The following is a 14,599-nucleotide window of genomic DNA, read 5'->3' on the forward strand; positions in this document are numbered from 1 at the left end:
GCAGCCAGTGGGCACCTCACAAGGTGTCCTGCCCCGGGTCTCAGCCTTGTCACGGCAGCAGTCCTGAGTCTGCTCTCCTCCTCTCAGTGTGTTTTTTTTTTTCTCTAACTCCTGCTTTGTTCTGGCATCTCCCCAACTCTTGGCCTTTCTCTCCCACTTCCATCCAGTCTCCCATGTGCCCCTGAGTCCAGGTCATGCCCAGAATGTTCTCTATTTCCCCAGGTCTCTAGTGGCCCCAGGGAAGCTCATCACTGCCGCACCTCTAACCCCCAGGACCCGGCATGGGGCTGGCTCCCCTGGGTTGGGCCCCAGAAGGGGATGGATGCCAGAATTTCCTGCCTTGGCATCTGCTCCGGCAATTCTTTCTACCTGAAGTGGATCAGGCCCCCTCAGCCCTTGTCTTGTTGAAATCCAAGCACCCTTCAGGCACCCCAAGTGGACCCTCTTCAAGAAGCCTCCCCGATCCTTCCCTGCCCTGATGGTCATTTCCCTCTGTGACCGCTCCACACAGCATCGGGCAACGCATTATATTCCATCTCTGGTTAGTTAGTTGTGTATTTATCTTGTCTTGTCTTTCCTACTACAAAATCTTTGAGGGCAGACATCTGATTCATCTTTGATCTCCCACGACCTAGGACAGTGCCCAGCCCATCATAGGTCATCGGTAAATATCTGTTGAACAAGAATGAAGGGATGCTTTATTACAGTTTCCACAAACACTGTTCTGTGGAACACAAGTGGTCTCATAAGATATTAATTGATATTTCATGACCAATTGAGTTTGGCACACGAATTTTCCCATAGAGAACCACATGCTCATAAACCGTAAAGGCTCTGATAAGTCCTGCAGCAAAGAAGCTTGTGTAATGATGACTGACTTGGCAGATTAGCAAATATATTTGAGTACAGGACTTAAAAAAGAGACAAAATATACAAACAGCTCATACAGCCTAATATCAAAAAAGCAAACAACCAAATCAAAAAATGAGCAGAAGACCTAAACAGACATCTCTCCAAAGAAGACATACAGATGGCCAACAGGTACATGAAAAGATGCTCAATATCACTAATTACTAGAGAAAAGTAAATCAAAACTGCAATGAGGTATCTCCTCACACTGGTCAGAATGGCCATCATCAAAAAGTCTACAAATAAATGCTGGAGAGGGTGTGGGGAAAAAGGAACCCTCCTACACTGTTGGTGGGAATGTAAATTGATACAGCCACTATAGAGAACAGTATGGAGGTTCCTTAAAAAACTAAAAGTAGAGTTGCCATATCATCCTGCAATCCCACTCCTGGGCAAATATCCGGAGAAAACTCTCATTCAAAAAAATACATGCACTCTGATGTTCACTGCAGCACTATTTACAATAGCCAGGACATGGAAGCAACCTCAATGTCCACTGACAGATGAATGGATAAAAAAGATGTGGCATATACACACACACACACACATGCGCGCACACACGCACACGCACGGACAGAAGCGTCATGGGGCAACTCCTTGCAGCATGCATGTCTGGTTGCCCAGCCTCTCCTTAGGGAAGGGTTTTGCTCTGTGACACGATCAACATATGATTTCTAGTTTTATTACTTTTTTTGCTACCTAGTGGATGAGGGGGCTCTTCACTTCCCGTTCACCTTTATGGGAATGGACAAAAGAGGGGTGAGGTGTGCAAGGGGGGTGGAGATGGAGGGCGGGGAACAGGACTCACCCCTGTGGCTTTCTGCTTAGTGTAGGCGTATTTGTCCCGAGTCAGTCTTTCAAAACGGTAAGTGGGGGCGAATGTGATTTCTTCCTCCTCTGAAACCAAACAAAACCACGGTTTCAGTTTTGATTTCCCATGTTTCACGTTTGGCCAAGTTTCCCTCTTTTCCAGGCGTAATCCTTCCCCCCGGTGAGGATACTTGGGAAAAGGGGAGACAGAACGCTGGGGGGAGAGGGCCCGCGAGAGAGGATGGCAGTTCTCACCGAAGTGCAAGAAAACCTTCCGCTCCTTTCTCTCCATGAGCAGCTGGTCATGGGACAGGAGGTCTGCGTACTGCTGCTGCTTGATCTTCTGGATGATGGTTTCTGCCTCCTGGAGCAAAGACATGGCCAAGCCACTGGTGAGACAACCCTTTCACCAACATGGTAAGAGGCACATCGCCACCTTCCTGCCTGGTGCGCCAGGACCCGAGTCCCCGAAGCTGCGCTAGACCCTGGTCCCAGGGATGTTGGGCTGGTGCTTATTCACACTCAACCGTTTTATACGGACAACCCTGCAATCATAGTGAAATAACAACTCAGTAACATAAGCTCCTGGCTAGTCTAACTCTACAGAGGGATACTATTTTTGTGCACCGACTTCTAGCATCATTTTTATAAGGCTTCCCTAGATGGGTAGGTATGTTTCCCTTGCTGTCTGTTCTCTCTGTGAGACAGCCTATTGTAAAGCCATGACAGGATCTGAAACCCCAGCCCCCGAAGCTATGGGCATTGGGCCTCCGTGATCCGGGCTCGGACTCCGAGAGTCGGTGTGATATCGGTGGGGTGTGCCATCCTTGGAATCCGGCTGTCCTCTCTCCTGAGACTTACGTTGCCTCCGCTCTGGCGAATGCACCTGGCCGACCTCCTGGGGAGTGAGTGGGTGGACGGCCCCTTAAACTGTGAAGGGTCGGGATTTGTGGGGCCTCTGTCCACCCCTCTCCCCTCTGCCCTCTGCCTGCTCAGTCAGGAGGGAGAGAAGGAAAGCTCCCGAAGAGCATCCTGTGAGGCAGGGAGGGGCCGGGGAGGGGGAGGTGGGGCACAGACGGGCCCTAAAAGCGGCTGTGCCAGCGACAGGCCGAGGAGGCCGAGGGATGTGGGAGGGCTGGGAAAACATCTGGGAGGGGAGTCCGAAGGCCCGAGTTCAATCTCAACTGTCAGAGGCCTGTAACCGACCCAAGGCCATTTTCTCAGGCCGCTTGTGCTCCAGGAGCCTCTCCTGCCCTGTAAAATCAGGTCCGTTTCTGCCGTCCCCTCTCCCCTCACAGACAGCAGTGCCAGAGTATTCCTGGTACACAAGGGGCAGACGGTTCTCCTCCCATGCCTGGCCTCTGCACCATCTTTCAGGAGCAACCGAGTCTCGCTCCAGGCGTGTCCAGGGGCCATGCCTGCCCACTCCCTTCCCAGGGAATCTTCTGCCCTCCTTGAGTGAGCAAGGCCATCTGTGCCATGTGGCCCCTCTGACTGCTGCTCATTGGATGGGCATCCAACTTCAGGAATGCCTTCCTTAGGCTGCCCGGTGACCCGTGATTTGGGGAGAAAATGGAGCTGGTCTCTGCAGACTTCAGCCTTTCCTGGGGACCTGGGACTGGCAAGTCGAGGGGCCACTGCTGGTTAGCCAGAGGACCAGAGCGGCAGACAGGTGGTGAGGAGGGGTGGCCGGGACAGTTATGTGGCAAGTAGGCGTGAGCAGAGGCCAGCCGTAAAGAAAGGCAGCAGAAAAAAAAAAAGAAAGGCAGCGGCTCCGTGATGGGACCAGTGTCGAGCCCCAGAGGAGTAGCTGCCTTGGCCCGGCCCGGTCGTGTGTCTCCCTGACCCTCCGCCCTGAGCTGATGCAGGGAGCCTCTGCCCTGTGCGTCCCCAGCCCCGGGAGGGCGGCCCCTCACCCAGGCGGGCAGCTCCACGCGGTAGTTGAGATCCCCGAGCCAGAAGAGGTGGGTGAAGCGGTGAGTGATGTTAAAGGAGCTCAGCTTCTTGTCTCCCAGAGCCAGAAACCGGAGAATGTTCATATAGTTTTGGTTTCGCCTAAACAAAAAAGCAGCCAGCTTAGCACAGGGGCATAGGTTCCCTACTGCCCGTGCCAGGAAGTCAGAGGGGGCATGTCGGGGAGTGAGACGGAAATCTCCAGCCCTGTTGCAGCAAACCACGCGCATGCAGCCCCTGGGCTGAACTGGGAACGCAGGCCGGGGCCCCGGGAGCATCCGCTCCGCAGGCACTCGGAATCATCAGCCTTCTAGATGGCCGTCTGTGTGGCTGGGCCACCAACAGGCACAATGCGCTTTCATCTGTAAGGGCGCCCCAGATGAGGTTTTCCCTTGAGAGATGGAGTGGTGTTTAGGTGTCTGCTGGGTTAGTGACACGAGGAAATGTCTGTTCTGTCCTTTAGGCAAGATTCAGCCACACGTGGATGTAGCTGTAGTTGCCTTTGATGAGAACACGGGAAAAGCCCTTAGAGGCCGACCGGACAGGGTCCCAGCCGAGGACTGAGCCGTCCTTATGGTGTTTAGGGTTTGAGGCCTGTCTGGGCAAATAACCCCAATCCCTGCTCCTGGGGGATGAGCTCCATTACCTGAGTTTCTTTTCGCTTCCGGAAGTCAGGTGGCTGTTGACAAACCCCAAGGAGGTTCCATTGAACATGAACGATACCCCCACGGCTCCCTTGTTCCCTAAAGGGAGGGGGAGGAAGAAGTCAGAGCATCAAACGGGCAAAGCTGCCAAGTGGCAGGAAATCAAGGTGAAGCAATGTCATTCGTCAGGAGGGAGAGCGCCGCTGTGGGAAAGTGGAGGCCAAGGAAGAAAGCAGAACAGCTTTATCTGGGGTGGGAGATGGGACAGGTGGTAGGGACCAGGGGGCGAGGTTCCTCCGGGACAACAGCAAAATGGGATGAGCAGCCAGCAACCTTGGGGTTCTCGGCAGGGCTGAGGGAGGAGGCTACTGGTGATAACTCATCCTGGCATCTCCCTCTAAGGGGGGGGGGGGTGTTAGTTTCTCCACATGCCCAAGCAGGACCATTGAAAGGAACCAGAAACCCTGAGAAGGAGATTCAGAAAGAGGAGCCCAGGGCTGGGGGGCAGCGGGTGGTGACCTTCCACCAGCTAACTCCAGCTTCCCGGAGAGACTGAAACCCACACTGAGACCAGTGGTCCTCAAAGTACGTTCCCCAGAACAGCATCAGCACCACCTGGGAACTTGCTGGGAGTACACATCTCAGGCCCCACCCTGGACCTGCTGAATCAGAGCTTCAGGAGTGGGAGCCAGTAATCCATGTCTAACAAGTCCTCTAGGACAGGGGTTAGGCAGACACTGACCCACCACCAGCTAAGAATGGTTTGTATGTTTTTAAACAGTTGGGGGAAAATCAAAAGAAGAATATTTTGTGACACATTAAAATTATATGAAATTCAAATTTCAGTGTCTATAAATAACATCTTATTGGAACACAGTTACGTCCCTAGAGAGAGTCCAGTAATTACGACACAGACGGCATGCATGACCTGCAAAGCTTGAAATATTTACTCTCTGGCCTTTTGGAGGGAAAGTCTGCCAACACTGCTCTAGGTGGTTCTGACACATGCCGAAGTCTGGGAACCTGCTCCGCCCGTCACGGCATCTGTGAGCCGTACGTACTGAGCACTTGAGATGTACAGGTCCAGACTGAGATGTAAAAGTGTAAAAGACACATCGGAATTGTAAGCCTCGGTAACAAAGACGGACTGTAAAATATCTAATAAATTTTTATATTGAATACCTATTGAAATGGTCATATTTTGAACGTATGAGGTTTGATAAGATATATTATTAAAATTGACTTCCCTTGTTTCCTTTTCCTTTTTTGAATTTGGTCCTCAAAATTTAAAACCACCCAAGTGGCTGACATTCTGTCTGGGCTGGATAGCAAAAGGGCCCTGGAGATCACCCGGCTCTGCCCCTCGGGACTCAGGGAGCCTCAGCCCAGCCAGTGGCCGAGCCAGGCCGGGCCTCCTGCCCGCCCCCCCCGCCGACCCCCCACCCCGCTGCCCCTGGCAGTGAGGCAGCCCTGCTCCCCTCGCCCCCAGGAGGCCCCTCCTCTCAGCTTTCTCCCCACCCTGCGGTGCGGCCTGGGTTTAAATCCCTGCCCACCCCTTCCTTGTCACAGGGCCTCGGACAGGTTAGGGAACATCACTGTAGCCTCCAGAGCCCTGTCTGCGAATGGGACTAATGACAGTCCCTGCCTGCACAGGGCGCCTGTATCAAGTAATAGTTGGAAAGCATTCAGCACACGGCCTTGCACAGGGTACAAGGTCTTAGCTCTCCAAGAGGTCATAGATCTTCCGCCAGTCAGCCGGCATTCACTGAGCTCCTGCCCTGTGCTGACCATGGCTGGGAGCCATTCGGGGGGAGGTAAGGGGGGAGACCAGCCCCAGGAGACGGGGGAGGGGAGGCAGGGAGGGTCTGGTACAGGGGAACTCCTCCACCTCCAAGCTGCCCTCCGACTGCCCAGGCCTCCTGCCTCCCTCTCTGGCCTTGTCCCATCACCCACTAGAGCTGAGCCCAGGGACCACGGGGCCTTGGCTTCGCTGTTCCCCTGCGTGGAAGCCCCCTCCCATGAGGACCCTTCCTCTGCCCTCGGACTTGGGGCCCAATGCCCCCCAGTCAGAGAGGCCCCTGGACGCCGTCTCAGGTAGTATTGGACCTGCTCTAGCCCCCGCCACACACGCTTTGCCGGCCGCTCACTCCCGAAAGCGTCGTGCCGCCCGTCTGTCCGTGGGAGCAGGCCGCCGCGTGCGGTGGTCGGCAGCCCAGGCCCAGCACCGTGCTGGGGGGCTGGGGACACACTCGGCTCCGTCCCCGGAGCCAGGGCTGGGGCGGCGGCCGGGGGGAGGCCAGCCGAGGTGCGCTTCTGCCTTGTGTCGGGCGGTCGGAGCGCGTTGCTGGCTGGGGAAGGGCTGGTGGGAGGGGGCGGGCAGCCCAGGCGGCCGGGGATGGAGGACTAGAGGAGCTTCCTGGGCAGCAGAGGGCGTGGGCTTCGGAGCAGGGCAGCTGCCACAGGAAGGAGGGAGGGCAGGTGGGTGTGGACGCGGGCAGCTTGCGGTTTGTCAGCAGAAAGGCTGAGACAGCTTTTCACGTTCAATGCCAGCAGTTATTCTACTTCCTCTTAGCTCTGGGGCTCTGTCCTGTCCTTGACACCAGCCACCAGAAACCGCTGGCCTCGCCCTCAGCCTCAGCCCACGGCCCCCGTGTGGGTGCACCTGCCCTCACGCACTCACGTCACACACAGACCGACAGACACACACAGACTCACACACACACAGTGACAGACTCACACACACAGACTGACAGACTGACAGACACACACACACACACACACAGACTGACAGACACACACAGACTGACTCACACACACACACACACACACACACAGACTCATACACACAGACTGACACTCACACACACACACACACAGACACACAGACTGACAGACTGACAGACACACACAGACTGACTCACACACACACACACAGACTCATACACACAGACACACACACACACAGACTGACAGACTCACACACACAGACTGACAGACACACACAGACTGACTCACACACTCACACTCACAGGCATGCAGCCCTCTGCTGTTTTCAATTCTCTGAAGCACCCTGACTGGTCCCCACAGGCTCACAGCTGATACCAATGTTTCCACCTCCAACCTGAGTCCGTCTAGGTCTAGACCAGGCATCATAACCTACAGTCTGTGGCCAAGCTGGACCCGTGACTTGTTCGTAAATACAGTTTTCTAGGACACGGCCGCGCTCACTCATGTTCCTGCTGCCTGTGGCTACTCTCGTGTGTCAGCAGCAGGGCTGAGGAGGTGCACGTGGACTGAAAAGCTTACAGTACTTACTACCTGGACCTTCACAGCACGACTGTCAACCCCCGTCCTCGGTCCGCGACGCTCAAGGTAGCGTCCGTGCACTAGCAGTGCTGACACCACCTGGGAGCTCGTTGGAAACAGAATGTCGGGCTCCTCCTGAGACGTACTGAGTCGGAACCCACATTCTGCCAGATGCCCAGAAGCACTGGTGTAGACCCCGAGGGCGTTTAGGCTGGGAGGACCACCCATCCCAGGTGGGATGGACACGCGCGTGTCGGCAGGAGCGAGCTTACGGGGAACACAGCCCCCCCGCTCACCCAGCGTGTTGGCGATGCCCGTCTTCACGTTGTTGGTGCAGATGTGGCTGATCCGGTTCTCGTGCTCGGGCTTGGCCAGCACCACTATGCGGATGTTCCAGAGGGTGTGGATGGCGATCTGGCGGGGAGGACAAGGCTGTGACCCTGGGCCAGGACACAGTGCTTGACCCCAGAGCAAGAGATGCACACCCATCCCTCGCCCCAGGCGTGGGGCGCCCTGTCTGTAATCGCTACACTTTGGGGGACTCCTAAGGATGCCTCACAGATGAGACAAAGTGTCTTAAAGATGAGAGCCGGCACTGATGAGATTTCGATGAAGTAAAGATGACCTACAAGCTCGGGCAGGGAAGAGGGAGGACCCCAGTGATGAGCAATGCTCATAGACCCCATTAATTTCTGGATACAGGTGCCCCTCTCTGGCCCTGGAAGTGGGGGGGGGGCCACTGAGCACATTCTTGCTTCTGAGATGCTTCTGATTTGTCCAGCCCACTGCCCCGGAGTCCCACCCAGGACTGTGGCCACTGCTCACTGTTTTAAAAGTCATGCTGGTGATTTCTTGCAGGGAATGTTTGAGTATCTCCAGCCACTCCTTCTCTCCCAGGGGGTCCTCCTGGGTGCCGATCACGTAAATGTCATGGGGGATGTAATCAGCAGAGTCATCTCGCGTCTTTCCCTGCCCCTTGGAGAGAAACCAGGACGTGATCTTCTTGGGAGGGGGGGCGTTACCTTCAACAGCAAAACCCAACACCAAGTGAGTCAGAGGTACATCAGGAGAATTCAAAACAGACGTGGGGGGTGGGAGAGGTTCACATAGTCACTGGAAACCATTCAGTTCCCCCAACGAAATATACCTTAAAGAACTAGGTACTGTCATCCCCCAGGATGTCAGGGAGGGTGAGAACTCAGTTACTTTTCTTTTTCTTTTAGATTTTTTAAAAAAAAATACTGATGTTTTAAAGCAATGCTTTTTTTTTGGTAGCGCTGCACAGCTTGCGGGATCTTACTTCCCTGACCAGGGATTGAACCCGGGCCCTCAGCAGTGAAGGTGTGGGGTCCTAACCACTAGATTGCCAGGTAATTCCCTCAGTTACATTTCTTTGTAAACATAGAGTTAAGTTACAAAGACTAGAAACACCTGAAGATTCCGTAACTTGAACTAGTACACAAGATGTCAGACACTGTCCTAGTCTCTGGGGCTTTAGTGATAACTGAGACACGGGCATCGAGGAGTTTACATTCCATTGGTGGTGAGAGAACGCTGTAGGCTGACAAGTTTAGCACGGAGGCTTCTAACCCATGGTTAGGAGACAACAGTGCCTTCATTGCACAAGAGAGATCTCAGCCGAAAACCAAGAGGTGTGCGGGAGTTAGCCAGAGAAATGGAAGAGCATGGAGGCCCCCCTAGTGCCATTTCAAAAGCTGAGCTGAAACAGCTTGATAAAGAAATGATGATAAAGATTTATTTCCCTCAAAATGCCCTCGGAGGCTGAGTAAACTTTTTTCTCAAAGAGATAACTTTCTTGGTTCACAAGTGCCAAGAAGCCAAGAACTGGAGTGACTTGACTGCCACCGAGCTCTGCTCCCACTGTGGCTCAGGATGGGAGCACAAACCCTGGGGCCTGGTGGTCTCTGCTTGGGGAGACCCTCTCATGCTGCCCGGGTGCGGCAGGGCCCTGGCCAGCTCCTTCCATGCCGGCCTGAACCGTGCCCAGCCAAATCTAAGACGTCCAGGCTCGCAGAGGGAAAAACGGGAAGGGGCCGGTGCCCACGTGCATGAACCCCCAAGTGTGAGAGTTGAGGAAATCAGGCGGCCAATAAGAAACACTGGTGGGGAGAGAAGGACACAGGAACTGGGCAAGGGTTCTACTTCAGCGCTGCCGTGGCCCCTGGAATCTCTGGGCGTGAAGGTCTGGGGAGGCAGGGGCTGGTGGAATCGGGGTGGGCAGCTCTCCTGACTTCCCTCCTGGAACGCCAGCCCATCCTCCACCCAGCGACAGGCCAGGAGTCCCATGGTGCGTTTCTATTTCGGATTGTCCCCCTCCCCCTCCACGAAGGGCTTCTGCTCAGCCTCTTCCTCCCGGGGGGCTGCTGGGTGACACTGTGCTGCATGGGGAGGTGGTCCTGACTCCGCTCCAGACAGAAGCAGGCGAGACAGATGCCCAGTCAAATTCAAATTTCAGATAAACAATGGATAATTTGTAGAATAAGTATGTCCCATGCAATAACTGTTTGTCTAAAATTTAAATTAACTAGACATTCTGTATCTACTTAATTTTTTAAAATTTCTAGCTGAATATTTACACTAAGTAATTATTTAGTGTAATTCATATTAGTATAAAAATTTGTATTAGCACCTAAGTATATACTATGTATATTTAGTACAATGCATATTTGGTGTATATTTGCACTTATCTCTAGCCGAATAGTTATACTAAATAATTATTTAGTATAATTTATATCCAGTATAATATATTTATATATTTAGTATATGATATATACTTAGTACATATTAGTAGGTAAATATATATAGTATATATATTTATCATAATATATATTTAGTATGTATTTATTTCTAGCTAAACACCTATACTAAAAAATAATTTGTTGTTTATATGAAATTCAAATTCAACTAGGCATCATCTCTCTTTCTCTTTCTTGCTCAATAAACCTGGCAGCCCAAATCAAAAAGGGAGTTCTTCCTTCCAGGACTGAAGCCCCTTGGCAAGCTGCCCAAGGCTGGCAGGTGCCCAAGAGCCTCTTCACCCATATATTCAGACTTTCCAGTTTCGACAAGCAACATAACCCATTTCAGCTCCACTTGGGGTATGAGAATCCCAGGGCTTGTTTCTCTTACCCCTTGTCTCAGGATGGGTACCCACGTCTCGGGACTGGGGTTTGGGGGGAGACAGGTAAGGGTGCTTGAGGCAGCAAAGCAGAACCCCAGGGGAGGTGCCGGGAGGCGGGGTGGCATGTGGACCCACCCATGTTCCAGGTGCCGATGAAGATGGTGATCATGTCGGGCTCCGGTTGCTCCGAGTGCTTGTTCTTCATCTGCTGGAGGAGCTGGCAGAAGCCTTCTCTCTTCTAGGGATTGAAGGGCAGACAGACTCAGACAGGCCTCTGCCTCCCCGCACATGATACTTTCAAAGGACTGGTCAGCTTCGAGAAAACTGAGGGGAGCGCAGATCAGTGTGGACTTCCAGGAGAGCCATCTGGAAATACGTGTCCGAGGTCTTAAGAGAGCGGCTTCTCTCTGACCCAGCCCTTCCACTGCAAGGACCTGACTCTAAGGAAAGAATCAGGGACTGTTCGAAGACCCGACCACATCGTGGGGACTGCAGCAGAAAATATTAGAAACCTTCGTGTCCGATCTTAGGAGATGAATTTACTAACTGTATTATGGGTCTTCCATATGCTAGAAGACCATAGGTTTTAAAAATTTTGGTGCAGAAGTACTTCATCAACAAGGGTAGATGGTCAAGATACATTGTTTAGTATGAAAAACCAGTTGACAAAACACTATGAACAGCACCACTGCATTCGTATTAAAAAAACACAAACAAAAACCATCCTGAAAGATAGAGTCCAAGGATTACTAGTGGTATAGGGGTGTTTCTATTTTAAACTTTTTGTTTATTTGTATACTTTTTCACTAATGAGAATTAGATGACTTATGTAATGAAAGAAAATTTAAATCCAAGAAACTAATTAAAAAGGAAAGAACACACAAAGGCTGTCGTTGCCTTCTTAATAGTCTTCATTTAGTTGTGCTGGGTACACAGTAGGGCACAAAGTAGACGTGGCCCTCTCGTAGCTTACGGTTCAATAGGGCAGGGTGACCAAACAAGCATGCCCCAAAGTTTTAGGCTGCACCATATGAAATTACCAGTGTTTGACTGTCTCAGACCTACGTAGATGGCAATTTCATATGATTCAATCTAATTGCAAATCTAAGTTCCCTCTGAAGAAAGCAGCTCACGAAGAATTGTGATGGCTGTCTTTACGGAAACCTGCTTTTAGTTACAAATGGCTCAATATTCAGTGCCTCGGTTTACTGCTGTGCCTTATCCTTCCGAGCTTGTGGCAATGAGCAGAACCGGGTTTTGGACCTCTGCCCATGGGCCCAGCACGATGCCCAGCCAGGTTTCTGCCTCCCCCACCTGTCTGGCTCCCACTTCCTTGTTTTTCCCAGTTCCTTCTCTATCATTCCTCCCAGTCCTTTTCACCCTCTCAGCCAGTTCTGGGCACCCCCGGACCCCCCATTGGCCTCCCAGCAGCCCACCCCTGCCACACAGGTAGAAAGAGCTGGGTCCCGGCACTCGATGGGGCTGTCCCTGTGAGCCTATGATAGGAGCCCTGTCCCTTAGCCATGGTGCCGACACAGTCAGCCAACACCTCACGTGCTAGGAGCTCTCTGTGCCCTGCCTCATCCGAGCGGTACACTGCAGGATAAACAGCAGGGCCGCGAGGGTGGGTTTCAGCCCCTGGTTGGCATGTCTGAAGTGAGGGATAAGGTCACAGAGACACCGTCAGTACAGAGGCCCACCACAACGCCCAGATCCCAAGTTTCTCCATCTGCCCACCCACCTCTTATTCCAGCAGCCAGGCCTGGCAGGGACTCTCACTTCTGCAGAGTGGGGCAAAGTGTAGAAATGGAGGGAGCGCTGGTTGAGACTCAGATTTAAGTCTGGGGTGCCCCTGAGGGCCTCCGGGTGCATCCCGGGGAAGTTCAAAGCCCCCCAGTGGGGCTCAGGGCTAGTAACACGTGGCTGATAAAGGATGCACTCTCTCAGGGGCAGGCGTGGTAGCAAAGGGAGAGGATGGAGCTGTGATACTTGAATCCCAGCTGGCCTGGAACGCACCCACTCAGCTTCCTGCGCTTGGCTTTCCCAGGTGGGAAATGGGTTGTGAGAGCTGAGTGAGCCCATGGTACCAACTTCCAGGCACACAGCAAGCCTCAGAAATTGTGCGTCCCTCACTCCCCTCTTGGCCCATCTTAGTGGTTTGTCGTCACTTACTTTGGAGTCAGCAAAAACATATTCCTTCCGTACGGTCTTCTCCTTCTCTGTTTCCACCAAAATCACCAACTTGTTCAGAAACTTCTGAGACTTGATGAGCTGCAGGACTGAAGAGGGATGAAAGTTCATTTTTCTCATCATCACCCAATATGTAGATTCTCCACTATACTCTGGCACTTGACCATCAACAGTCCTGACTTTTCTGTGTCCAGGCTGAGCACCAGATTTGTGCCTGGTCTCCCAGATCCTTGCTCCTCTTACAGGGAGGAGCCCATGGCTGGGAAGGGTGGTGCCTGGAACAGGAAGGGTGGCCTGGCTGGAGCAGAGACAGTGTGACTGTCCATCATTTCAGCTCCCTCCCTCTCTCCCTTCCTTCTCTCTCTCTCTCCTCCTCCTTATCTCTTTTCCTTCCTTTCTCTTCCTCCCTTCCCTCTTGTGCTTGTTTTGAATTTATATCTAAATGAAAAATTAAATATTTTTACCTCTATCAACGACTAAAAGACTCAACTTGTTCTACAAGATTTTTATGAACAATAGCACTCCCCAACCCCACCTCCCTCCAATGTCCTGCTCCCTAGAGGAAACCACTTTCAATTCTTTTAATGGATTCTTTTGGAATTTTACTTCATGACTCTAAATAAGATGCTTATATTGCTACTTCCTGGTGTTTCAGTCTTAGGTATTTTTATTACATATTGACTTCCCACTGTAGAAGATAAAGGTTTAGTTAGCTCTCTTTCACATTTACAACCTGTTCCCCCACCTCACCGTTCCCCTCCCCCTGCCAATGTATAATTTCAGTCCCTCCATCACCCTTCTAATAATTATGTCATCATTTTGGCCAGATAAGCATTCAGTGTTTGTTATTATGGGAATGCTCTTGACAGACAAGCCCTGATTGCTTTCTTTTTCCTACACAACTTTCTGTTTTTCCTGGAGTTAATAATTGCCATATTTTTTCAGTGGTCCTAACTCTCTCCGTTTGTAACTCTATTTTCTGTGTGGTCAAGCACTTTCATCAGTTTCATCATCCTGAGGGAGCCTCTCCCAGAGCCTCTGGGCCTTCTCTTCTCCAGACTGGTGCAGAGCCTTCTCTAGGCCTGATGCAGAGCTGTTACTTTAGGGCCTTCCCTCTCCATCATCTGGGAAATCCATTCACCTCTGTCTCTCTTGTATTGGATCCCATGTTGTCCTCTTCCTCGGTTTATGCCTTCATTTTGGTAGAGCAACATCTCTAGTAGCTTTCCAAGAAAGAAGGGATGGGGTGATACATTTCTGGAAGCTTTGCATGTCTGAAAACTCTACCCTCACACTTCACTGACACAACTCTAAGTTAGGGATAATTCTCCTCAGGACTCTGGAGACCTTGCTCCATCGTTTCTAGTTTGCAGCATTGCTGCTGAGAAATAAAACATCATTCTAATCCATCTTTATGCAGAAGAGTTCACATGGCAAGCCTGACTGCTATCCTTGGAAAGTCTGCTTGAAGGTGGCCCTTGGTTGGCATCTAGGACCTTGGATTTGGGGAGGGTTCCCAGCATCCCCAGAACTAAGAGCAACTCACTGTGCCTGTGATGTTTGTACCAACAGCGTGGTTTACACTGAATATTTGTTTTCCTTCTGGGAGTCTGGGTGTGTACCAGGCAGAAGGTGACTACATGAC

General features: G+C 51.9%; 1 protein-coding gene across 1 annotated transcript in view; it reads right to left on the reverse strand.

Annotated features, from left to right (window-relative positions):
• Positions 1-14,599, reverse strand: part of INPP5D (inositol polyphosphate-5-phosphatase D) — a 144,000-nt gene that overhangs the window by 43,069 nt on the left and 86,332 nt on the right. Inside the window, exons 10-17 of the mRNA XM_082395832.1 lie at positions 12,937-13,043; positions 10,900-11,002; positions 8,448-8,644; positions 7,919-8,036; positions 4,319-4,415; positions 3,636-3,774; positions 1,975-2,083; positions 1,718-1,806 (exon numbers count right to left, since the gene is read on the reverse strand). Coding sequence (XP_082251958.1) covers positions 1,718-1,806; positions 1,975-2,083; positions 3,636-3,774; positions 4,319-4,415; positions 7,919-8,036; positions 8,448-8,644; positions 10,900-11,002; positions 12,937-13,043 — 959 coding nt within the window. The remainder of the gene's footprint in view (positions 1-1,717; positions 1,807-1,974; positions 2,084-3,635; positions 3,775-4,318; positions 4,416-7,918; positions 8,037-8,447; positions 8,645-10,899; positions 11,003-12,936; positions 13,044-14,599) is intronic.

The sequence above is a fragment of the Balaenoptera borealis genome (genome assembly GCF_965194805.1).
Source record: "Balaenoptera borealis genome assembly, chromosome: 6".
Classification (NCBI taxonomy): domain Eukaryota; kingdom Metazoa; phylum Chordata; class Mammalia; order Artiodactyla; family Balaenopteridae; genus Balaenoptera; species Balaenoptera borealis.